The sequence below is a fragment of the Euleptes europaea genome, chromosome 13 (assembly GCF_029931775.1).
Source record: "Euleptes europaea isolate rEulEur1 chromosome 13, rEulEur1.hap1, whole genome shotgun sequence".
Taxonomy (NCBI): Eukaryota; Metazoa; Chordata; class Lepidosauria; order Squamata; family Sphaerodactylidae; genus Euleptes; species Euleptes europaea.
Window position 1 is genome coordinate 62,781,715 of NC_079324.1, and position 27,755 is coordinate 62,809,469.

The window sequence follows — 27,755 nt, forward strand, 5'->3', positions numbered from 1 at the left end:
ACTTGATTGTTTGAGTCTCTTTTTTGAACAGCAGGTCCCCATTTCTCAATCACAAATTCCTTTGGAAACTTGTTTCAGAAGTGGTTTGGCATGGTGCATCTGTGCAAGAAATACATGTCTGAAGCCCTTTGGAGCTCAGAAAATTAGCTGTGTGGTTCTTTGGGTGCTGCAAGCTGTAATGTCTTGTTAGAAAGCTGCCCTGATATATGGCAATTATGACGTTGTGCCCAACTATCTACCTACCTACCTTTGGATGCTGGTGTACATTTTCAGTTGGGCAGTGAATGAGATCAGAGGTATTTTTGTGACTCATACTCATTGCTCTTGCCCTTGCCTTCCAGATATAAAGAAAATTCTCAAAACTTGTGGAAGGGGGGGAAAGTCTAGCCTTCCCAAGTGTCCTACTTTCATAAGATTTCATGCCTGCAGTCTTAACACCATCCAGGCCCTTGGTAGGTTCAGAGCACACTGGATTAGTGTGTTCCACCAAAGGTGTTTTTGTTATTGTTTGGCCTGTATGTCCCAGTCACTTCTTCTCAGATCTCTTTGCCCTTCAGCTTCTGGCTGCTGATCTTCATCACCTTTCTGTCTTAATCACCATTGCCATAGCAACCTGACAGGCATAGCTGGAATAAAACAAGATTGGTTTATTTGGGGGTCTGTTCCTGCCAGAGTTTCTATCTCTTCCCTGCTTATGTACATTATATTTTGACTGTGTCCTTGAGTTTTTTGTTTTCCTGATGCACACACGCACACCCGGATCTATGTCATCATGCACTCCACCCCACCCTGCCACCATGCAATATTTCTGAAGGGAATGGGATTTTTTTTTAGGAATGTAGGATTATTGTAGGTTTTGTGCAGAGAATACACAACACCATCTTTGAGAGACATCTTCTACCTGGTCCATTTAACTGGAAATGCTGAGGATTGAACTTGCGACCTTCTTACATACAAAGCAGATGCTCTACCACTGAGCTACAGCTCTTACCTCTGTAATCTAATAGCAATGGCAAAGGACCATCAAAACCTTGGAGAGTGAAAAGTGGAAAGCTCTCATAAAACTGTCAGTTTCTAGAACTTGTGAGGTCCCCACTGCAAATGAGTACCTCTGAAAATCCTGATGGGTTTTTAAAAGCAGCTGTGAGATTTGGACACTGCTAAATCAATGCATGCAGCCATTGTGTGTGTGCTGACTGATGTTTATTTGGTTAATTATCCTTGAAATCCATTCTGGATAATCCCATTTGGTGTAAATTGAGCTTGGTCCTTGAAAATTATTCAAAAATAGTCAAAATTCCATTAAAATTGTTTGGGAGGATGAACTGGTATGGCATCTGAAGTAACCTCAACTAAAAAACATTAAGAGCCCTTACAGAAGGGAATATTGTAAATTCAGAAGTATTTGTTACTGATCATAAGGGGATTTGTAACATAACCCTAACTTCTTTTGAATCTAACCAGCTGGTGATTTGACTCTGTGCCTTTATGCAAGAAGACGCATTTATGACGAATGGTTGATAAAAGCACTAAGTATTGTGTGTCTGCATTGCATGCTCTTATGAGATTGGGAAATGTTATGGGGTGGGGGGAGTAATCGATAGAATTTTTTCCCCCTCTGCAGGCCTGGCTTTTAACTGCTTAGCTGTTAAGGCACAATGATGAAATGGATGAGGTCAGAAGGGGAATGAAGCATGTGTGCTTTTCCCAGGACAGAAATTAAATAGTAGAACTGAAGTACAAATGGTGCCCAGTCTGTAGCAGGGCATGAGAGTAGCCTATGCAAAGTGATCATTTTAGGGCATTCTGTATTTGATTGGTAGAGGCCAGAAAATGAGGTCTTGGTGCTTAGAAAGCCAATTTTTGGAACTGGGGTGTTGGAGCATCTGCGCTCAGTGATGTGAGTGTGCATATGATTGAACTGTCCAACAGGCCATTAGCTAAAGCTTAATTTATAAATAGAGAAGCCTGGTAGTGTTGGAAAGTGCTGTCAAGTCACAGCTGACTTATGGTGACCCTGTAGGGTTTTCAAGGCAAGTGAGACGTTCAGAGGTGGTTTGCTGTTGCCTGTGTCCTTGTGGGCTGGGAGAGGTCTGAGAAAACTGTGACTGGCCCAAGGTCAACCAGCAGGCTTCATGAGGAGGAGTGGGGAATGACACCTAGTTCTCCAGATTAGAGTCCACCACTGTTAACCACTACACCACTCTGGCTCTCACCTGGTAATAAAAGGAGGGCAGAATTCATAGAATCATAGAGTTGGAAGGGACCACCAGGCTCATCTAATCCAACCCCCTGCCCAATGCAGGAAATTAACAACTACCTCTCCCCACATCCCCAGTGACCCCAACCCTCCCCCCACCATGCAGGATCCCACAATCAAAGCACTCCTGACAGATGGCCATCTAGCCTCTGCTTAAAGACCTCCAAAGACGGCGACTCCACCACCCTCCGAGGCAGCACATTCCACCATCGAACAGCCCTCACTGTCAGGAAGTTCTTCCTAATGTTTAGGTGGAATCACTTTTCTCTTAGTTTAAATCCGTTACTCCGTGTCCTAGTCTCTGAAGCAACAGAGAACAAGCTAGTTCCCTCATCAACATGACATCCCTTCAAATATTTAAACATGGCTATCATGTCTCCCCTCAACCTTCTCTTCTCCAAACTAAACAAACCCAACTCCCTAAGTCTCTCCTCATAAGGCATGGATTCCAGACCTTTGACCATTCTGGTCGCCCTCCTCTGGACACACTCCAACTTGTCAACATCCTTCTTAAATTGTGGAGCCCAAAACTAGACACAGTATTCCAAGTGAGGTCTGACCAATGCAGAATACAGTGGTAGCATTACTTCCCTAGATCTAGACACAATACTCCTATTGATGGAGCCCAGAATTGCATTGGCCTTCTTAGCCGCCATATTACACTGTTGACTCATGTTCAGTTTGTGGTCCACTAAGACTCCCAGATCTCTTTCACATGTACTGTTGTCAAGTCAGCTCTCTCCCATCCTGTACCTGTGCCTAAGGGGTGCCTCGGGGATCTGTGTTGGGACGGGTGCTTTTCAACCTGTTCATCAATGACCTGGAGTTGGGGTTAAACAGTGAAGTAGCCAAGTTTGCAGATGACACCAAATTATTTAGGGTGGTTAAAACAAAATCGGACTGTGAAGAGCTCCAGAAGGATCTCTGCATACTGGAAGAATGGGCATTAAAATGGCAAATGAGATTCAATGTAAGTGTAAAGTGATGCATATTGGGACAAAAAATCCCAACTTCACATACCGTATATACTTGAGTATAAGCCGAGTTTTTTAGCCATGATTTTTAGCTTTAAAAACTCACGTCGGCTTATACTCGGGTCAATATGGTAATTCGCCAGCCGGGCCCTCTCCCAGCGCGCTCCCGTCGGCCAGCTGATGGGCGGGCTGTCCCGCCTTCTCCCCCCCACCCCGATTGCGCCTTCTGCGCGGCAGCGGCTTCTTCCCCACCCCACTCCACCCGATCGCGCCTGTTGCGCGATTGTGCCTGTTGCGCGATCGCGCCTTCTGCGCGGCGGCGGCGGTTTCTTCACCCCCCACCCCGCTTTCTGCTGGGCGGCGGCGGTTTCTCCCCCCCACACCTCCCCCACCCCCCACCTCACCCGGTCCTCCCCTTGCCAGCTGACCCTGCGGGGCCTGGAGCCCGGTCAGGTAAGCCTGCAGGGGGGGAGGGGGTGCATTTCCCTCTCGGCTTATACGTGGGTGCCTATTTATTCCCCATTTTGGGGGTGAAATTAGGCACTTTGGCTTATACTCGGGTCGGCTTATACCCGAGTATATACGGTATACATTGATGGGATCTGTGCTAGCAGCAACAGACCAAGAAAGGGATCTTGGGGTGGTAGTGGATAGCTCAATGAAGATGTCAACCCAGTGTGCGGCTGCTGTAAAAAAGGTAAAATCCATGCTGGCCATAATTAGAAGGGAGTGGACATATTCATGGAGGAGAGAGGTATTCATGGCTGTTAGTTCCCGGGCTCCATGGAATCTCTTGAATCCTCCTGTTGTTCTTTATCTTCATCCAGCTAAAATGAAGATTCAAATTAAAGAAAGCAAGCAGAACTTCCTTGCATTCTGCAAACAGTTCTCTTTAATCACAGGAAAATGGATGCTTCAGTATAATCTCGACAGCAGGCAGAATTAATGTAAAGCCATTTTTAAATGAGTCGACAAATCTGCACTGTGTGTGTGCATATCGATAAACCCGAACCGAAAATAAACCCGAAATTAGCCAATTTTATGGGGTTCGGAAGGGCTCGCCCCCACCCTCCATTGACAATCATTCTCCCCCCAGGAGAATTTTAAATGTACTAACTGTCTCAGCCTTGTCAGTAATGGCTGCCATCTACTTCCTCCCTCCCTCATGATCCATTGCAAAATTGCTGTTCATTATGGGAAATTGAGTTTTCTCACACTCGTAATGGCTGCTTCCTTAAGAACTCAATTTCCCATAAAGAACAACAACCTTGCAATCCACCATGAGGGAGGAAGCAGACCGGCAGCCACTGCTGACAACGCATATTTAAATTGTGGAACTCCCTGCCCCAGGATGTGACAATGGCTGCCAACTTGGAAGGCTTTAAGAGGGGAGTGGACATATTCATGGAAGAAAGGGGTATTTATGGCTACTAGTGATTCACCAGTTGTTACGCCATCTTAGTAGTAGGCTATTAGTTAAAATGGATACTAGTCATGCTGCATACCTATTCTCTCTAGTATCAGAGGAGCATGCCTATTATATTAGGTGCTGTGGAACACAGGCAGGATGGTACTGCTGCACTCGTCTTGTTAGTGGCTTCCTAGAGGCACCTGGTTGGCCACTGTGTGAACAGACTGCTGGACTTGATGGGCCTTGGTCTGATCCAGCAGGGCCTTTCTTATGTTCTTATGTTCAGTGTGATATGGCGGCTAAGAAGGCCAATGCAATTTTGGGCTCCATCAATAGGAGTATTGTGTCTAGATCAAGGGAAGTAATACTACCACTATATTCTGCATTGGTCAGACCTCACTTGGAATACTGTGTCTAGTTTTGGGCTCCACAATTTAAGAAGGATGTTGACAAGTTGGAGTGTGTCCAGAGGAGGGCGACCAGAATGGTCAAAGGTCTGGAATCCATGCCTTATGAGGAGAGACTTAGGGAGTTGGGTTTGTTTAGTTTGGAGAAGAGAAGGTTGAGGGGAGACATGATAGCCATGTTTAAATATTTGAAGGGATGTCATGTTGATGAGGGAACTAGCTTGTTCTCTGTTGCTTCAGAGACTAGGACACGGAGTAACGGATTTAAACTAAGAGAAAAGTGATTCCACCTAAACATTAGGAAGAACTTCCTGACAGTGAGGGCTGTTCGACGGTGGAATGTGCTGCCTCGGAGGGTGGTGGAGTCCCCATCTTTGGAGGTCTTTAAGCAGAGGCTAGATGGCCATCTGTCGGGAGTGCTTTGATTGTGGGATCCTGCATGGCGGGGGGAGGGTTGGGGTCACTGGGGATGTGGGGGGGAGGTAGTTGTTAATTTCCTGCATTGGGCATGTGGTTGGACTAGATGATCCTGGTGGTCCCTTCCAACTCTATCATTCTATGATTCTATACAAGCCATCTAGCTCAACCCCCTGATCAATGTAGGATCAGCCTAAAGCATCCCTGATAAGTGGCTTCGAGGGGAGGAGTTGGCTTCGAGGGGAGGAGTTGGATGCAGGGGACAGACACATGGGAGGGAGAAGCGAGAATGGGCATGGGGAGAAAAACCCAAAGTGACAAGTATGCACCGGACTGGATTTCAATTTGGGATCGAGGCAGATTTTAAATTCAGGGTAAAACAGCATCCTGAAAACATGGGGAGAGCAAGACAACTTCTGAAGTTCGGGAAATACATGCATAATTAAAATGAAGTCCCGAAGTAGTTGCAAAGTGAATGCAATGGGAACAACCTGTACATAAAAGGCCAAAGACTGTAGCCATCACTACATCCTCTGGCAGGGAATTCCACACTTTAATCACTTATTGTGTAAGTAAGTATTTCCTTTTGTCTGTCCTGAATCTACCACCCATCAGCTTCATTGGATGCCCTTGAGTTCTAGTATTTTGGGAGAGAGAGAAAAAGTTCTCTTTGTCAACTATCTCAACCCTGTGCATAATTTTATAAACCTCTATCATGCCCACTCTTAGCCATCTCTTTTCTAAAACTGAAAAGTCTTTCCTCACAGGGAAGTTGCTCCAACCCCCGATCATGCTAAGTTTACTCAGGAGTCTTTGGTGAGGTAAGACTGTACATACAAATCATCTTTAAATGGGCTCTTGTAGTAATTTGTATCATGCCCACCATTACTTTGTAGCACTTCATCCTACTCACTATGAAGGAATAAACCTGGATTTGACATTGATTGTACAGTCAACAAGATACTTCTCATCTTTCTGCCAAGTGTACCTTTGATGTCTTTGTTTCCAAACACCTGTTACTGCATTCTTACTCTCTTAAGCATACACTTAATGCAATGTGCAAAATAGTTCTTACGCAACACATACTGTAACAAGAAGGCTACACAGCACTCCTGCTATGGGCTTAATATTAAAGGGCTAAAGGCAATAACCAAATCATATGGCGCTTCAGCCTCATGCAACTTCCCAACTGAGCATCTCTTTACCACTTCGTTCAACATCATTCCAGTGACAAAAATCCTCAGCATGCTCTTCCAAATGGAAAATATTTAAAGTAAGAAATATGGACTTCTACTTAAAAAAAAAGAAAGGATATTGCTACACCTTTCATTCATGTGAACACAGAGGCAAAGAGGATACACCTTGCTCCCCCCCCCAAGAGCTACTCTCAACAACAGAGCAGAAATCAGCCTTCCTTGATAACATAAGTATGATCCGTTTTACGGGAAACATGAGGAGAATATGTGTATATAAGGGCTTGTCTCCTGTATGGCCCCTTGGATATTTTTATTTATTTAAAACATTTTTATGCTACATAAAAAAACTTTTTAACTACTAAAAACATGTAAAACTATAAAATAATTAAATGAAAACACACAAAAATTCAAGAATAAGCCAATCCTAATTGACTGTTGACACGAATGCAGTCTCTACTGAATTTTCTAGATGATGGCAGAAAAGCTGGCCCCAATCTCATCTGTTATGCCAACTTCTGTTGGAGAATGCAACTTTCCAAGCTACACAGACTTCTACAAGTAAGATGATAAATAGTTTCGTGAGTACTTCTAGCAATTTACAATGCTCTGCTGGAAAAATGTGACTGAAAATTATGAATTTAATCCTGCATTTTCCTTATGGTACAAATACGTTTTTCTTATGGTACAAAATATGGTACATTTTCCTTATGGTACAAAATATGGTACATTTTGGAGGACTTTTATTCATAGGGTCACCATGAGTCGGAAGCGACTTGACGGCACTTAACACACACACACACAAATAAACACCTGCCTCGGTTAGAACGGTACCTTTTAGTATTTTACCAGTTAGTATTTTTGTTAATTATGAAACCAACAAAGCAACAGTTGCTACCAACTCACTTTTACTGGACTGTGACAAAACAAATCCCTGGTGACAGCAATGCAGCACAGTTAGTTTTAGGCATTGTGTATAGCTTATAAAATGCTTCTGGCGAAAAAGGAAAGAAAAAGCAAGTTTTACTGATCAGTTTTGACATAAAAAAGGGGAGAATAGAAAAGCGAGCAAGGAACTTCTTGGGAATGACAAGAAGGGATTTTCTTCACAGGTACGGTGTGCGTATACATTAAATTTTGGCAAGAGAAAAACAGGTAGAATACACAGAAAACAATATTAGACAAGGACCCCTCTTGCAAGACACAGAGCTCAGGAAATAAAACAGGAGTGTCACAAGAATTAAGGTACTGCTAAGAATTTTCTTCCTGTATAGGAAGCCCCATTTTCCTCCAAAGGACTTCCCTCTTCTTTAGTGAGTCTGGGACATACTCTGCCACTGCAGATGCCATGACCCTGGCATTAGCCTAAGATCTGTCAAGTCCTAGTCTGTTTCCCTTTTAATTAGACAGAAGTTTCCTCTAAATAAGAGTCAATGTGGGTCAGTGGACAGGGTTCATTTTAGAAGCTCTGGTTTCAAATCATGCCCTACTTCAGATATTGCAAGGCCTTGGGCAATTAGTTATCTTTCAGCCTTCATTCACTATTTGTAAAAAAGGCATTCTTGAGACTAATCTACCTGAAGCCTCTAAAACCTTCCGCAGCCTTATTAGCACATCTTATACCAATGCAGACTCAGATATGCCTGAAGGGGCAGCCATCATGTTCTACATCAACACAGCATACATAAATACCGAGAATGAACTGGGTTTGCCAATGAACCAGTACAGTCTCAGCACCTTATTATTTATTTATATTTTAGAGCAGGCACCACATCTGAACCAAGCCACTGAACTGAAGTAGAACCCTTCAAGTCAGCAAGTCATAAATGCTGCATCCAATATGGAATTACCCTGACACACTATTTATTCTGAGCATATGCCAAAGAAAGATATTAAAAAAAACAAATGAAGGATACTTTAAGTCTGCTCTCAACGTAACCTGGAAAGAAGTAGCAATTTACTAAGAAGTATTTTTAGCAAAGTGCACAAAAGGTTCACAAGATGCATACATCCAACAGTAATGCACATTTGATGCCATTATTAAGCAGCTCAAAAAATTCTATTTGAGATTCTCTTGTCCAGTGCAGAGTATTCCCCATTCCCTTAATTCCCCTCTAGGATCAAGACAGCCACGTTTCTAAATGGAAAATGCATTAGCACAAGAAAACAATTGCTGATTTTGGTCTGACTGATTTGAGGTGTGCCACTGTTTTTACGTTTTGCAGTTAGAAGCGTCAGCATCACATGCGAAACATCATGAGTTCTGTTCAGGTGCCAGAAGAATCTCTGTGGAGCTCTGGCAAATTCCCAGGCCCAGCAAGGAACAAGAAGACTCAACTCAGATATCTGAGTTAACCTACACTACACAAGCTGGCAGCTGACTGGAGCAAATGCTAAAGGAACAATGACATGCATCCATAGGATGGAGTTCTTTGGAGAAAAACAAAGGCCAGGATATATTTGATTATCACTAGTGGAATTTTAAATGTTTTTCACTAGATGGCACACAGCCAAAAAAACGGTTTCCAACACTCTTCTCAATCTCAAAGGTAGTTTGCCATGTGGCAAGAGGGACTACTATTCAAGAAACCCAAGTCATTACCTCCTTGAGATGCACAGAACTAGTTGTAGGATTGTCTGGGTCCAGGTAAAAAATTGGTCACTAATCTACAAGGCTGAGTTCAAATTACTTTAATACATTATTTATCATTCTGTTGTAGTTAAATGTAGCCATACAATAAACTGAAAAGCCAATTCAAAGAAGCAGATTTAGAACCAGGATTCCCATTAAGTTTACAGGGAGAGGAGACATGATTGTAGCTCAGTCAAGTCTGACCTACCTCACATGGTTGTTAGGAGGATAAAATAGGAAAAGGAAGAGAAGACAGCCATGTATACCAGCCAGAGTGCCTTGAAGAAAGGGCAGAAGATAAATATCTTCATTTTATTTATTATATAACATTTTGTGTTCGGTTATTTTAAACTATTTTCTTTAAAAAACTGCATGTGCCATTTTTGAACTCCTTGGTTAAGGAGCAACTGGCCTTAAGCCTTTCTCAACAATCAGGTCATTTGCATCTTCGGTTTAGTTCCCATTTGAATCTCCCCTTAGCGTGATCTGAAATTAAACATTCCCTTATTTGCCCTGGAGCATTCCTGCACGTGGCTGGATCTATCTGCATGGGATGAGCAGCCATTGGGCACCTATAAATTAGAATTTAATGAAGTAATGATTGGGTTGACATGCTGCACCCAAAGAAAGGGATGTGAATGAGGCCAGCCAAAAAAAGCATCACTTCCTCCCTCAATATCATGCATGACAGCCAAGGTGAATCACTAAGGGGAATATCCAGAGAATGCAGTCATCCTGGTTAGTAGCATGAGCAACTGCAACGGAATCTTATAGGCCTTCTGGTTACCACTTTTTAGTTCGTCCAGCTGGCATCTGCTAGATACAGTTACTAACCTCCTGCTGGGGACTGAAGGCTTTCTGGAAACAACACCAGGACAGCTTCCACACCAGAGTGATTTCCCATGTAGTGTGGTTGCTGATGCCATTTTGTGTGGCATTGCCCTCGCAACAGAGATTCCAGACAGCCCAGAGTAATCTGTTTTCTTTCCATTTTCGGCAGTGGTTTCTCTTTCACACCTCATGTGCAGTGAAGTGCCCCCCATGCTCTCACATGACCCTCAGGATTCTCCACCCACTGTTTTAATGTTTTTATTTTGAGGAGGATGAGTGAAGCTGTGCTCCACAGAAATGATGCTTTTAAAGAAACTTTTAAAAAACTCCTTATTTTTGCAACACCTCTGACTATCCCCTCCCCTCTGTCTAAAAGGTAGGCGATTCTCTTTTGTTATGCTACTTTTTGTCAGGAACTGGCCACTTGCAGTCATCAACAAATGAAACGAATAACAGTCTAGCACTTCGCCAAAGTACCCTCCTGCAACTGCACAGTTTCCCCTTCAGATAAAAGAAACTGCTCTTGCCAATAGCATCTTTCCCAGGAAATACCATTTTTTACAGGTTTAAAATAAAACAGATTTTTTTTTTTAAAGAACAGGCTGTTAATAGTCTATGCAGAAATAGAGGACTCTACACTTCCCTGACTGGTGGGCCTGTTATGGCCAGGTAGTCCTGCTCCGCCTCCTGCCCAGTGGCAAAGAGAGGCTGCCTGAGTGCCTCCCCCATGCGTCCCCAGAGGGGCTCCATGCTGTGTCTCTGCCAGTTCACCATGCATGGACTGACACCTCCTAGGGCCTGTTCCTTCTCTATATCTCCCATCTTATGGAACAGGCTCCCCCTGGAGGTAAGGGGGCATTATCTTTACAAGCTTTGGGCAGGTGCTGTAAGGCCTTTTTACCTAAGAAGGATTAGTGGGCTTTAAGCTGCAGGCATTTTCTTGGGGAGGGGTTGTAGCAGAACAGCCCCACTGACATGTAGGCCCTGTTCTGCCACCCTCTGAGGTGCCTGGGTACCAGTGGCTGTCCAAGTCTCTGCCTGGCAACGTGCCACTCTCCTGCCTTTCCCAACAGTCAGAGGCTTTCCCAACCGTTCACTCGTAGTTACTGCACTGTGGTTTCACTTTGTTTTACTTTCTTGCCTAGAATGCTTTTATACTGTAACCTACCAGCATAGACCCCATTAGCAACCTCTCCTGCGTGAGAGGCAGTCAACTTCTTTTAATGTCTTTTTGCTCCTAATAAATTAGCATTGCTTAGGATCACCTGCCTGAGCGTGTCTGTTTATGGGATGCGAGGGATGGACACCTGAGTCTGACAGCTTTTCTCTCCCTCTTTCAGTACACCCACTGCTGCCACTTGGCCTTTGTAGGAATTACCCACTGAAAGGATCAGGGCTCCCAGCTTCCCTCCTTTGCACTGTTTTCCTAAGGCCCCACCTTGTGCCGGTGTCTCCTACTACTCGCCGCCTGATTACCACAGGGATAGCTTATAGCACTTGCACACCACTGAGGGATTAGCAGCTTGCCAACTGATTGGCTGCCCTCTTTCTCCTGGTGCCAGTTGTAAATAGAATGTTTGAATGGTTGGAAGTTGTCAGGCGTCAGCAAATGCACGGCGTTTCAGGCAATAGAACTCGAATCCAGGCAGAGCAGCGATTCAAAGATTTATTCCAAAAGTCAATGATTTCAGTAAGGAGGCAAACAAGGTTGGAATACATGACAGGGGGAGAGTGGATACATTTATAGGGCTGATACAATAGGGTTACAGGAACAAAGAGACAATGTAAGTAAAACTGAAACAGAAACAATCATGAGCAATCAGTGGAGGAGATGGCCGAGCCCTCGGCTCTGTGTTCGGGACCCGATATCAGATCGAAGATTTACACGGGTGGGTCCCCATACAATTGTAAATCTCTGGCCGGAGCTCGTGTGCAAAACGGGGGGGGGGGAGGAGTGCACGGAGAATTCCATTTTGTTTGCGGGGAAAACCATCTTGTTTGAGCACGGAGCTGTCAGAAGCCCTATCTGAAAGAAGTCTACGAGGCACAGGGAACAACTACCAGCATAAAAATGTATAAAGCATTATTAAAAAGAAATGCATACTCTCAGCACAGCAACAGATTATACTTTTCTTTTGGACCCCTCACTCAAAAACACATAGTTTTAATACTGGAATTCTAAACTACTTTGAGCCACAAGAGAGGCTATAAATGTTTAAGCCAATAAAACTAACTTCTGAACAGAGGACACTCTACCTAGGGCTTGCTTTCAGGATGCCGATCTCTCCAGGTAAATATAACCTACTAGTTCTGATTGTTCAAATTAATTAACAATTAGGCCACTTTAAAGACTTGGCCTTCTTACAGCTCTGCATGTGTACACAGGGTACTTGTTCTGTTCCTCACAGTTTTTCATCTCTGGTAATGGAGCATACAATCACAAGGGTCAGAGCAGTCTATATGAAATATAGGTACTTACTTATTTTTAAGGCCACCAAAAATGTAGTGGCCACAGGGATTCTTGAGCTTATGGTAGCTCCAGTGCATATACAAATCTTCTGCGTGAACAATCACTTCTTTGTCCACTATAACATTAGGAGCAGCATTGCATGCACAGAGGTATCCCCAAGACTGAAATGAACAGGGCATTGCTTTCTTGCATAAGGGTGCCATGTGAGTAAACTGGAGCACCTGCAGAGTTTTGTGTAGGACTGATAAAATATCCAATAAACAGACCAGTGAGACTGGAAGATACAAAAAGGGTCAAAGCAAAGACTCATCCACGTAGAAGCAGCAATGAAACCAAGACCTGTTCCTCAAGAGGCAAGTTACAATCAAGTCTGCCAAACCTGTCTCACGAAGAACTAATCCTATTATTCATAGTAAACATGGTGGACAACACTAGAATATCTGTGGTTAGGTTACTCGGAGCACCATGGACCCGAAGACCCTGGGACAGCAAGTCAAAGGTGGGTATGGCCCACTTGACAACTAGAGTAATACTGTAATAGGAGCAAGCCTTCAAGCACCACAGCTGACTGTGTCTGAACACATTAGAAGAGAATCCAAGAGTATCATACACCAATATCTACCCCTTTCTTACAGAATAAATAAGAGGTAATGGATATGTTGGAGGAGAGTGTTACAGATTCCGTGGACTGCCAAAAAAACAATTCAGTGGGTTATAGATCAAATCAAGCCTGAACTGACCCTAGAAGCTAAAATGACTAAACTGAGGCTATCGTATTTTGGTCATGTCATGAGACGACAAGAGTCACTGGAAAAGACAGTCATGCTAGGAAAAGTTGAGGGCAGCAGGAAAAGAGGAAGACCCAACAAGAGATGGATTGACTCAATAAAGGAAGCCACAGCCTTCAATTTGCAAGATCTGAGCAAGGCTGTCAAAGATAGGACATTTTGGAGGACTTTCATTCATAGGGTCACCATGAGTCGGAAGCGACTTGACGGCACTTAACACACACAATGGATATGTTTTAGGCTCTGCTTAATGCTTTATGCACATGTCAGCTTTGATTAAAAATTGCTAGCATCATACACTTTTGAGGGACAGAGCAGACACTTTCTCTTTTGCAAGCCAATACCTAGAAAATAAGAAATTATTTTACAAAACTAATGGCAGATCTTCATCTGGTCCAACATATCACTTACTGAACAACAGCGATTAAGAAATCAAGGCTGTACACACTCCCTCTCTTCCCCCTCCTTCATGATAACCCCACTACCATGCTTCTCTAGTTTGCCCAAACCATGATTTTAAACTCTGGTTACAAGAGCAATCCTTGTGAGAACCAGTACAGACAGAACATTATATTGTGGTAAAGAGTAGCAGGGGGGAAGGAAACAGGGGAAGAATTCATACCTGAGAGAAAAGAAGGGAACAAACAACAAAGACCAGGAATGTTTACAACTACACTGCACCCAAGATACACAGATCTTTAGAGGCATTAATAGCCTTGGCAAGTCAATACAGATAGGAAGACATGGGGACTGGCCTCACACTGGGTGGGAGGCAGCTCTATAATCCTATAGCTTTGTGGTGCAACAGGTTATGGGATATTGCAACTCAAGTTGTATCAACAAAGAGGACACCTGGGATCAAGTTAAAGTGATCAAGAAGAAGGTTCACTTTAATAGTCTATGAACACAACCCCATGTTAAATAGCTGTTCCATGCTCAGAATTGTTGGCCTTTGATGTCGACTGTGTTTCTTCATTTACGGAGGTTCTTTGCAGGCCTAACCCAGCAACTATGGCATGAAAATTATTCTAAAAAGGTACCTGAGAAATCCATTTACTGGAAAAAGGATGAGAATTCTCAAGGTTTTACACATTTTTTTAAAAAGAAAGACTTTTTGCACATATAGTGATAGAGATAACTGAATTTAGCAAAACGTAAACAAATGCAGCATCATATAAACTGTCCAGTTGTGGTGGTAAAAAGAAGCATGGTGGACTCTGACTGGTGCTGTTCTTGCAGCTATGCATTTCAAGAGAACAAAGGTAGTGAAACAATTTTACTCAGGGAGGATGGTAAAAGTTGGAATTAATGGAGTACAGATATGTAGATACAATGCATTTATAAATAATAAAATTAGCATTATGCTAGCAAGGAACTAAGTTCTCATACAGCCCATCAATATACAATTTACCCCATATAGAAAACAGTGGCTCCCTGAGCTGTTCAAAGTTGAAAAAATGGTGGAGGGGGGAAACTTAAGACAGCTCCCCACAAGTCCCTACATACCATGCTCCAAATCAGGCCCTCATCACCTGAGAATTAAGTTTCAAAAAGTACTGGAAGCTCCAAACACAGAACTCCCAATGCGTGTTTAGAGTCAGGTGCCAGGGTGGAATCAGGAACCGTGAAATATGAGGTTAGGTCCTCAGCAGCAATCAATGTAGAACTTCAGGGCCAGACTAGATATGATGCCAGGAAACCCATGAACAGAACTGAGGACAGCCGCAAGAGAACCCAACATTACTGGCCTCCCCATCTCTTCCCCCCACTCTTGACAACTGTGGGGGGTTGACGTGCTGGTGTTTACTATTTTTAAAGGCCATTCCAGAAGGTGAGAGCCACAGCAGAGAATGCATGTGTATGGGCAGCTGTCAGCCTTAGCATGAGAGATGGCGATGCAGATATGTAGATCGAAGGTCATGACAGGCTTTGCATGTGATTACCAGTACTTTGAATCGAGCCCAGTAACTGATAGGTGCCAGTGTAGTGACTACAGAAAGGGTGTGATATGCATACTCTGCCTGACTCCCAATAGTAACCAAGCTGCAGCATTCTGTTCCAAGTTGACTTCAAGGGCACACCCATGGAGAATGTTACAACAGTCTAGTATTGAGATCACTGTGGCATGGATCCACATGACCAAACTGGCAAAGTCAAGGCTAAATTAAGATGATAGAAAGAATTTTTTGCTGCTGAATTAAACCGTTTCTCCAGCAACAGTGCTAGGTCCAGAATAACTACTAAACTCTTAACAGAGTTAGCAAGGGTCAACTGACCCTTTTAGGGAGGGTTCTTCTGGGCATGAAGTAGGGGTCACTAGGGTGTGGGGGGCAGTTGTGAATTTCCTGCACTGTGCAGGGGGTTGCACTAGATGACCCTGGAGGACCCTTCCAACTCTATGATTCTATGAACCCCATCAAATATGAAAAGCACAGTGTTCCATGTAGAAGTGGCACCAACTTAAGGCAGTTTTTTAAACCTGACAGTTCACAGAGATCAAAATACCCACCACACAAATAGGGCCAAATAATCATTTATTAATAATTGTTTTACACATCTCCTTATCAGACACCATCTCAAATGCCTGCCATAATTTGTCATATGCTCATCTAGAAGCAACAGCTTTCTGCAAGACTAGGTCCTCAACTGTAGCACTACCAGAAAGGGAAAAAGTTCCATCTCTACAGATTTCCTCTGGACCACTCATCATATATTTCTATTTAGATGTTGGACCCAAACGTTTTTGTAAATTTATCTAAAACCTCACACAGTGATCAGACCTCATGCACAGCACATACCACAAACACCCACATAAAACAAAAGAAAACAGACCTAATTTCCCCTTAAACCTGAGCTGTTTCTTCCTATGCACACCATAGTGTTTGGCATTGGGACCCTAAGAAGTGAAAACTTAAGGACAGTAACCCTAAGGAAAGTTATGCCTTTCTAAACCCATTGTCTTCAGTGGTTGTAGAAGAGTGTAATTCTGTTACACTCTGCTTATGAGACATCTGATGAGTTCCTTGTTTAGTAGTGAAGGATTTTTTAGTTTTATAGAGTGCATGAGCTAAAGAATTGTGGAACTAATTTCAAATGCCCATGAGGGCGCCAAACTTGAGTTTCTTGAGCCCAAAGTAGCTCTTTGGATAAATAAACAGTTTGCTGCTAAGTGTTGATGATTAACTGCCTCCGCCTAAGAATTCAGAGCCTCAGTGAACACAGCGCTGTTTTTCACACAGCTTATTGATAAGAAGCACTGACTGATTATATGGCAAGCTTTAACTATGTTAGTTTGGTGCCCCATCACCAGCAACAAAGTGCTCCTGTCCCAACCAACTGAGTGCTGAGTGTTCCTAATTACATTTCTCGAACTGCAAACAACCATTACCAAATGATTCCAGATTTCTGAATATGGCTAGTAATTTTTAAATTATAAACTGTAATCAGTCATTCCCATCTGATGTTGCTGGTTGAATAAAAAAACCACATATAAAATGTTTTTTAAATTACTGATGGGAATCAAATAGCTCTTTCAATATTACTAGAGATCTCCAATGCCCCAATGTGGACCCTTGCGTGCATTTGGAAAATAAAAATAAAAATAAATGCATCTTAATAGCCATACACATGGGCTGGCTTCAACAAACACCTAACAATTCAAAGGATCATACCTACCAATCAACGGTGAAGACTTACAGGAAGGAAAGACTAATGTGCAAAATGGAGATCCTACAGCCATAAGAAACTGCAGAATTGGGAGGACAATAATATAGTACACAGGGCTGAGCCAAAAGGTCACAGCTGAACTTATAAAACTCAAAATAAAGACAAAAGGTTCAATGAAAGACCGCTTGTTTGCCTGTGTTGTCCATGTTGCTGCCTTTTACACTGTCTTGGTAACAGCAATTGCACTTACCACAATAACTATTTGCAGACCCAACACCTTAGGATCACAAATCAAACACAAAATCAGGTAGACATTTAACATATTTTGCACTGAATATATTCCTAATAAACCTGAATATTACTGCTCCAGTTAACCTGTGAACAATTAGAGATATTAACTATACAGTTTAAGAATGAAATGTTCTCCAGCTCGTGAGCCCTGGTAACACAGCAAAATGAGTAATTCTTCAAAAGTAGAAAGCAATAGTTACACCACATATTGCAATATGGACTGATACAATGTTAGACCTTGCAGACAAAGAAAGAGCTGTCTTTAATAAACACAAAACAAATATGAAATACCATGACATCTGGACTGAATTCATCGATTTATCTGGATATGTATTTGTATTAGGTTATATACAGTATAGGATTGGCTGGTTGCTTCGGGGCCAAGCAGGAATATTTTGGGGCTGTCTTTAAATGGCCATGAAAGAGTCCTTTTTTTATTGCTTCGTATGGTATTCAAGGGCTTTAGCTTAAGTAAACAGACCTGGTTAGAGTAGACTGATAAGGTCTTAACTGAGGGGGCAGGTATAAACCTGGCATTAGGGCTGGCCCTGGTTGGGCCAGGGTGGAAACTAGCACCAAAGTTAGGGTTGTTTATTTGAAGATAAATAAGTAAAAATGTGTCTTTTTATTACTTTTTAATAAAAATTTCAAAGGGAATAAATAAATAGAATATTTTTAAGCAAGGAAAACTTGGCAAGCATATTGAGGCATCTGTTGATGACAGAAGTCTGCCTAAGTCAACCGTTTATCAGCTATACGACCCAGAAGGGCATGGGTTGGTGCTCCATTGGTGCTGGACAGCATTCAACTGGACCCTAGCTGCTATATGAACCAGAAGGATGTTGGTGAGGATCACCACCTCTTGGCACTATTCTGCACAGGAAATAAAGTGCCAAAAATGTTCTGCTTGACACTCTCATTTACTAAATAATAGCATAAATAAACAGCACTTCCTCTCTTTAAAGAAGTTAGGCTATAAAAAAAGAACAAAATATCAGTTGCCGTTTCCCTTTTTAAAAGGTCCTGCACATCCATTTCTATCCTGTAGGGAACAATTTAAGGGCCTGTTTAGAAATAGGTCATGCTCCTCGGCCAGCACATGCTGAGCACTGCCATGAATTTGCCTGGACAATGGCTACCAAGAATGTAACTACTGTGCCACATAGCTTGCAGAACTAAGAGATTCATATCCATCTTTTTACACAAGCTTTACTGATACAAAAATGGACCCTGGACCACAAGACCAATGAATCATTTGCATTCTTCACTCCCCCAGACACAGCAAATAAGTCACTCTCCACAAAAGACAGCCCCTGCATTGCTCAGCAAAATATATTTTTAAAACTACCAACCCGCATTATTATTTATTTATCAAAACAATACTTAGACCATTCCCTATAGCAAAAACAAACAAACAACCCAACCAAGGTAAAAGGTAAAAGTAGTCCCAAGTGCAAGCTCCAGGTCATTACTGACCCATGGGGTGACATCACATCACAATGTTTACCAGGCAGACTTTGTTTACAGGGTGGTTTGCTATTGCCTTCCCCAGTCATCCACACTTTACCCCCAACAAGCTGGGTAGCAAAAAACCTGTTAGGAAACAGTCATTCCCTTTTTCGTCACATTTCACTAATGGGAGTTTTCCCAAACAAGCAACTGACCTCTGTATTACCAGAATACAGCCACCACATCCTCTGGATTGATAGCTACTACACTTGGGTCTTTTGGCAAGGACACAACCCATCCCTACCAACTAAATGAACACAGGTGATTGAACATATTCAATGCAGCTCTTGCTGAACCATCCCCATTCGGCTCACGCCACCCGGTTTCTGACAAAGAACCTGTGTCACTGCAAGCCACGCTGGGGGGGGGCGGAGTGAGAGGGAGGCGCATGGGGGGAAGATGCAGACTATGGAAGAGATGCAAGCAGAAATTACGAACAGCAGAAGTACATATTTCAAACAATATGCGAACACCTCAGGCATACAGTTATCCATCCACTACTGCTTCCATTTACAGGAGGAGAATGAGAGACAGAGGAGGGGGAAATCACAGCTGCTCCTTTTGGCCTTACTGTAATCATGATAACAACAGCCTACATACCCCAGCACATAAACCCACTCTTGAACCCCTGGCACATTTCAGCTGTAAAAACAAAGAGCTATAAATTACCAAACAAACAATAATAATAATCCGATATAATTAAGATAATAAAGTTATAATTAGCGTTTCACAAAGCCCCTTTCTGGAAGCAAAGGACAGGCAGCGTTTTTACCCTTCCTCGTTTAAAAACCAGGGAGGCTTCAAAAGGTTTCTCTTCCTACCGCCCTACCCCCACCCCAGTGCTGAATCACCTTTGCACCATCATTTCAAAAAAATTAGGTATTGACACACCTGCTAGGGTGCGTGTTCGTGCCTCAGTCACAATTCATGTCTGCCACCCCCCACCCCACAATATTATGATTCTGATGGACACCCACATCCCTGAGAAAAATATCAGGCCGTTCTCTCACAACCACCAAATCAACGGTCACCTCGTATGGATTCTCCACTTGACAAATCCCAGTTCCCCATCTTCCATTTGGTCTCCATGATCCCCTAACACTTGACATCGGCCGCCACTTGGCCTCCTCTGCTTCCAGTCCTTCCTCAAGGACCTGCCACCTTACCCGCTTTTGATCCCCACACTTTTTATCCCAAGCGTCCCCCAGTCTTCCAACCATCCCCATCTCTGCTCACTGCCTGTCTCTGCTTTCAGCCTCTGCTCTCATCCCCTCCGCACAAACCTCTCCCGGACCCCTCGTCCTTTCTTTCATCCCCACCGTCTTCAGTCTTCATTTCTACTCCTGTCTGCCATAGGCTTATTGTCATCCCCTGTTCCATGACCCCCCCTTTCCAACCGACACATCATCCCATCCTCGACTCCCTCCACCAAATCCCCTCCTTGCAACTTGATATATCCTCTTTTCATCCCTCCGGTAGGAGCTTCTTATTTTATCCTCCTACAATCAAGTGCCTTCATTTGCAGCTACCCATCATCCTTCATCACCCTTAGTTTTAGCACTCCACCTTTCCCAATCTCTTACATTGTGAACAACCTTCCCCCCCACCCTCGCTTCTCACTCCCCAATCTTGGCATCCCTTCTTTGCTATCAAATGACCCTATCCCATCTCTGGGCACCCCCTCAGCCCCTTGAAGACCTTCCCCCCACCCAATCTTGGCATCCCATCTTTCCTATCAAATGACCCTATCCCATCTCTGGGTGCCCCATAGCCCCTTGAAGACCCCCACCCAATCTTGGCATTCCATCTTTCCTATCAAGTGACCCTATCCCATCTCTGGGCACCCCTCAGCCCCTTGAAGACCCCCCACCCAATAATGGCATCCCATCTTTTCTATCAAATGACCCTATGCCATCTCTGGGAGCCCCATAGCTCCTTGAAGACCCCCCCACCCAATCTTGGCATCCCATCTTTCCTATCAAATGACCCTATCCCATCTCTGGGTGCCCCATAGCCCCTTGAAGACCCCCCACCCAATCTTGGCATCCCATCTTTCCTATCAAGTGACCCTATCCCATCTCTGGGCACCCCTCAGCCCCTTGAAGACCCCCCACCCAATAATGGCATCCCATCTTTTCTATCAAATGACCCTATGCCATCTCTGGGTGCCCCATAGCTCCTTGAAGACCCCCCCCCACACCCAATCTTGGCATCCCATCTTTCCTATCAAATGACCCTATCCCATCTCTGGGCGCCCCATAGCCCCTTGAAGACCCCCCACCCAATCTTGGCATCCCATCTTTCCTATCAAATGACCCTATTCCATCTCTGGGCACCCCTCAGCCCCTTGAAGACCCCCCTCACCCAATCTTGGCATCCCATCTTTTCTATCAAATGACCCTATCCCATCTCTGGGTGCCCCGTAGCCCCTTGAAGACCCCCCACCCAATCTTGGCATCCCATCTTTCCTATCAAATGACCCTATGCCATCTCTGGGTGCCCCATAGCTCCTTGAAGACCCCCCCACCCAATCTTGGCATCCCATCTTTCCTATCAAATGACCCTATTCCATCTCTGGGCACCCCTCAGCCCCTTGAAGACCCCCACCCAATAATGGCATCCCATCTTAACTATCAAATGACCCTATCCCATCTCTGGGTGCCCCATAGCCCCTTGAAGACCCCCCTCACCCAATCTTGGCATCCCATCTTTCCTATCAAATGACCCTATTCCATCTCTGGGTGCCCCTCAGCCTCTTAAAGCCCCCCCCCCTCGCCATCCATCATCTAATTCTGACGGGCGCCCCCCCACACACACACACACCCATCATCCCCTTTGCGACTCCTCTTCCCCATCCCCATGTTATCATATAACTCGCAGGGGGGTGACGATGATGGTGATGGTGATGATGGTGGTGGCCATAATCCCCCCCTCCCCCTCACCTCCAGCTCGGTATCTCCCGGCTCGGCCACGCCGATGATCTCGCTGGGCAGCTCGGCCAGGTCCGTGACCCGGATCAACCCGTCGTGGAGGAAGATGGTCTCCTCCTTCACCGACAGCCACTGCGCCGAGTCGGCGGCGGCCGAGCTGGACGCGCCCGCCGGGGACCCCATGGGAAGGAGGGCGGCGGCGGCGGCGGCAGCCCCCGGGAAGCGAGCCTGAGGCGGCGGCGTTGACAGCACCTGCCGCCCGGCGGCTGAGGAGAAGGAGGGATGCTGAGGGGAGGCGGGCGACGAGGCGGGTCCCTTCACCCCCCCACCATGGCGGGGAGGAGCCAACCCGGGGGGGGGGGACCAGCGCCGCCTTCTCCTCCTCCTGCCCCACAGATTAAAAAACAGCAGGGGGGGGATTCACCGAGTCAGACGAGGGGGGCAGCGGCGGGACCCTCTTCCCCTCATGCCCTGCCCGCCTCCTTTTCTCTCCCCCTCACACACAGGTGACAGCGCGACGCCATGTTGGGGGGGGGGCGGCGAAGAGGTTGCCTGAGGAGGCGGGCCCGACATGCACCGCGTGGGGGCGCGCGGCTCGAATCCGCGTACGTAGGTGCCTCTCTCTCTCTCGGGAGCGCGCACCGAACCTTCTCCGCTGCCTGACCGAGGGAGAGAGAAAGACCGCGACTGAGGGACGCCGAGTGACTGACAGACACGCGCGGGGCGGGGACGGCGACGCCACGACGCCCTCCCACTGGCCGCCGCGGACGACGGCCCCGCCCCCTGGCGACCGTGGCCACGCCCCTCAGCAGCTCTTTGGAGGGTTTTCTCTTCAGAGCGCGGCTCTGAGCGAAGTCGCTGGGGGGGGAGGGGTTCCCCTCAGGGCTTGTCCTTGCATTATTATTGTTGTTGTTGTTATTACTACTACTACTTTCAATTTCTAGCCTGCCCTCCCCGGCTAAGGGTAACAACAATAAAATCAACATATCTTCCACCATAAATATATCAATAAAACATTTAAAACAAGGCATGCCACAGCAAACTCCCAACTATTATTATTATTATTATTATTATTATTATTATTATTATTATTATTGAATCATAGAGTTGGAAGGGGTCACCAGGGTCATCTAGTCCAACCCCCTGCACAATGCAGGAAATTCACAACTACCTCCCCCCCGACACCCCCAGTGACCCCCTACTCCAAGCCCAGAAGATTCCCCCCCCAGAAAAAAAAACCCTCCAGGATCTCTGACCTATTATGGCTATTGTGATTATTCCATCAGTGACTTTGGCGTTTTCTTTAGGGAAAGGACAGGTCCTTGACCCTGAGGAACTCACAAGAGAAAGCAGACTGTGTGGGAAGGGGGCCCCTGTCCTGTCCCTCATCACTCTCACAGAAAATGTCCTCCCCCTCCAGACTCCCCTGCTTTCCCATTCCCTCTTCACAGTCCCCCTCCCTGGTTCGCACACACCCTCAATCTCCTCAGAGTTCAGGACCTCCCTTCAGTATTATCCCTAACTCCCCCAACACAAATGATGCTTCTTGAAAGCCCCCCCCCCATCCTCCCCACCCCCACATCTTTCCCCCCAAATGTACCTTTATTTTGTGTGTGTAAAGTGCCGTCAAGTCGCAGCCGACTTATGGCGACCCCCTTTTTTGGGGGGGGTTTACATGGCAAGAGACTAACAGAGGTGGTTTGCCAGTGCCTTCCTCTGCACAGCAACCCTGGTCTTCCTTGGTGGTCTCCCATCCAAACACTAACCAGGGCTGACCCTGCTTAGCTTCTGCGATCTGACGAGATCGGGCTAGCCTGGGTCATCCAGGTCAGGGCACCTTTATTGTTACCATTAGACAATATCGTCTCCCACTCCTCCAGGGTCTCCCACCCACCCACTGTGCTCTATGGATGCCAGCCTCCAGGTGGGACCTGGCGATCCCCTGGAATTACACCTCATCTTCAGACTACAGAGATCAGTTCCCCTGGAGAAAATGGATGCTTTGTAGGGTGGACTCTGTGGCATTGTACCCCACTGAGGTCCCTGTCCTCCCCAGGCTCCATCTCCAAATCTCCAGGAGTTTCCCAGCCTGGATCTGGCAACCCTACCCCCCCACACACACACACACACTGGTGGCCAGAGGGGACCTGGAAACCCTACTGTGCTCTGTCTCCCTCAAGAGGCCCCATCTTCTTCTCCCATTTGGGCCTTCTTGGAATCCTTGCTGCTCAGTCTCTTGCTGTTGCTTTGCAGGGACTGGACCCACAATTTCGTAGTCTCACACATAGCAGAGTTTCAGTCTTTAAAAGCTGGATGTGTGTATGTGTGTGTGGGGGGGGTGGGTAGACTGCACAGCAAGGGGCTTGGAGTCCACCCCCTGAGGAGGCAAGCGTCTGCTAGGAATCTGCCATTAATAACACTAGGAAATTGCTGAGGTGTTTAAATTTGCAGTCTTTTCTCCAGTTAAAACGAGGCCTCCTTGTAGGCATCTAGGCCTCAAGCACGTTTGTCAGTCTGCCCGCCCACCTCTACCCACAGTGTTGAATTTTTAACACCACGCTAACAACATGCAGGTAGAAATAAAGGTCCAAAACTCTCCTACCTGGAGGCAATGGCTGTTGGCCATAGTTGACCCAGCAAACGGCTGTCTCCTAATTGCAATGTTTTGTAGGTGACAGATGTTATTATGCCAGGGATCCCCAATGTGGTGCCCATGGGCACCCTGGAGCCCACCCTTTCTTAGTGCCCACCAAGGGTTTTTAGAAAGTGGGAGGAGGCAGGCTGGGATTTTATCCAGCAAGTAGGGTTGCCAGCTCCGGGTTGGGAAATACCTGGACATTTTGGGGGTGGAACCTGAGGAGGGCGGGCTTTGGAGAGGGGAGGGGCTTCAATGCCATAGAGTCCAATTGCCAAAGCGGCCATTTTCTCCAAGTGACTGATCTCTATTGGCTGGAGATCAGTTGTAATAGTGGGAGATCTCCAGCCACCACCTGAAAGTTGGCAACCCTACCAGCAAGGCTTCTGATGGGCCATTTTCTCTAGGCCATTTTCTCCAGGCAAACCACCTCTGCTTCTCACTTGCCTTGAAAGCCTCATGCTGGGGTCGCCATAAGATGGCTACAATTTGATGGCACTTGAGAGATACGCCTGATCTGACACGCAATCACAGCACTTTACACACACCACGTTACTTTGTGTTCTTATGTTACAGTGTTACATTTTCCCATGTGTCCGGTCTGACATATTCAGAGGAGGTTGGTCACTGTGTGTTTTTAAAGGAAAATAGAACTGCACAGTGGTATATGACAGCACACCTGTGTTTTTTCCTTATGTTTTCTCATACTTTGTTGCTTAGAGTCCATTTCAAAGCATTTAAAAGCCTACAGAGAGTAGAAGAAAATAATCTGAACTGCGAATTTGACAGCACTAATGCAGAAAAATGTTATATTCTAGAGATACCCAACAAAACTTTATTTGGAGTGAGGGATAACAATTTAAAAAACCCTGAAGTCCCTGTTAAGAATACCATACTGGATATTTCTGGCATGGCCACCTTTATCATCTCATGGACAATGTCACATGACCTGTCAGGCAAGGGGCCTCCAAGTTCTAGGACAGCGGTTCCCAAAGTGGGCAGTACCACCCCTGGGGGGCGGTGGGATTACCTAGGGGGGGCACTAAGAGGCAAGGGGGCATTAGGGGGGTGCTAGAGGTGGGGCCTTTCAACTGTGTTGTTGGAGAGGGTAAGGGGCGCTGGGGTTGAGTTTGTGGAACCAAGGGGGCGGTGGCCCGAAAACTGGGAACCACTGTTCTAGGATTACTTCCTTCAGCTTTTGAAATGTTGTTGAATACTCCTCTGGAGAGTGGAGGTGGAGTCCGCTGGGAGTGTCATTGCCAGGGGAGGAGAGGGGGCAACGCTCGATCCAGTCTGGGGTTCAAGAGGAGCTTGTTTGGCTCGCTTTACATTTCACCGGGTTATCAGTCATGTCTTACATCAGCAAATATAATCCAACTGTTGCATGACGAATTTTAGAAACGCGCAAATGGTTTTTTGGAACTACGTGTTTTTTCCTGGAACTGTACATTTTGTACCTGGTTGCACATTTTAAAAGCACTGATAAGTCATTTAATTTGGGGGAGGGGTGACAATGCTGTGGCTTAGAAATTCCTCTTCCACCCTGATTCTGTGGTGCTACTTGAAAGTAAAACTTTTACTGAAATTGCCCAGCAAATTAATATGAAGTGTTTGCACCATAAAGAAGATTCAAGAAAGTTGCTGCCGGTCAGGGTAAATTGTAGCAACATAGTTTGCTACGGCCCTGTATATTCCTATAAAGATTCAAGTCCTCCTTAAGGTAGCAACAAGAAGTCCTCTGTGGCACATTAAAGACTTCACAAATATAATATGATTTAGATGTTATGTGCCAGAGCACACTTCATTAGATGTATTATGGCCACCTACCGTACATATCTACTGTTAAGTCTGTGTGGGGAGGACACACGAGGTCGAGACGGAGTTCCAACACAACGCATTTATTGTGGTACAGAACAGAACTGAGAACTGTGTAAAACAGCCCTGCTTGTATTCTCCCCTGGCCGCTTGCGGCCGCTCCCCCCCTGATCCATGATAGGGGGGAACAACCCCCGGGTCACCAATGGCGCGACTCAGGCTTAGGGCCAATGGGGAGCGCTGGCTTGGGCCAATAGCGCGAGCAGGGTTTAGGAGCCTTCGCCTGGGACTCAAGCTCCTAGGCCTTCCCCTGCTTACCCACCTAACTATTTACATACACAACATCTACACTGTGTACAGAGGCAACAAGGAACCATTGTTCCCTCAAAGGTAAAGCAATACAATAATCTGTTCCAACACTTAATCCAATTTGCCTCTCAGCTGCTCATTTTTTATGTGTTCATAGGTGAGCAGGCTACATGGAAAGAGTTTCAAGAATGGATGGCAGAAGCTTGGGTTCAAATAATTGCTTATCCTTGAAGCACTATGGACTCCCAGGGTTCATCTTTGTTTTACCTGCAAGGTTGTATTGAATATAAATAAGAGCATTGTAATATGTTTTGAGCACTGATTATGAAAGAGCTACTTTAGGCGTCCCTAATTTAATTAATCAAGTAATGTATTATTAGTGACTTCTCCATGCATTATATTTAGGGTTGCCAGCTCTGGGTTGGGAAATACCTGGAGATTTTTGGAGCAGAGCCTGAGGAGGGTGGGGTTTGGGGAGGGACATCTATGCCATAGAGTCCAATTGCCAAAGCGGCCATTTTCTCCAGGTGAACTGATCTCTAATAGCTGGAGATCAGTTGTAATAGCAGGAGATTTCCAACTAGTACTTGGAGGTTGGCAACCCTAATTATATTTGAAGAAGCTTATGATAAAAGGAGTAAAACAGTGCAATAATAAAGCATCAATAAACAGCAGGTAAAACTAGCACTTAAAAATTGCCTAAGGCAGAACAGTAGCTATAGACTAGCATACCAAATACAGCATTAGAATAAACACTGATCCGGTTCTAAGGAGAGTTTTGCCATTAAAGGATGTAGTAACAGTGTCCTGACAACACCAACCAAAAACCTGAATAAATAACGTTTTTAATTTTTGCCTAAAAGACTAGGTGCCATGCAAATTTCTAGTAGAAGACATTCCATAGTCGAGGTGCCACCGCTGAAAAAGCCCTGTCTCTAGTTGCCACCTTCTGTCCAGCTTACATAAGACGTTAGGAGCACAAGGCACAGGACTTGAGATACCAATTTTGATGGGCAAGGACATGCCCAGCAGGATTTTTTTACTTTCTTTTTCTGACTTCCTTTCCTTGGGTGCATGGAGTTAATTGTATAGTGTTTTTTTTAATCCTGATCACTGAAATAATTGTGATCAAATTTGTTGTCATTAGGAGATAAGAGAAAATACATGTTCTTGGCTGCATTACATGTATTACCTATTTGCCTTGTGGTGACCATGCT

At 45.2% G+C, this 27,755-nt stretch overlaps 1 protein-coding gene across 1 annotated transcript in view; it reads right to left on the reverse strand.

The window, feature by feature from the left end:
* Window positions 1-21,962, reverse strand: part of HECTD4 (HECT domain E3 ubiquitin protein ligase 4) — a 121,132-nt gene extending 99,170 nt beyond the window's left edge. Inside the window, exon 1 of the mRNA XM_056859134.1 lies at window positions 21,792-21,962. Within this exon, the coding sequence (XP_056715112.1) occupies window positions 21,792-21,962 (171 nt within the window). The remainder of the gene's footprint in view (window positions 1-21,791) is intronic.
* Between the last annotated feature and the right edge of the window lie 5,793 nt (window positions 21,963-27,755).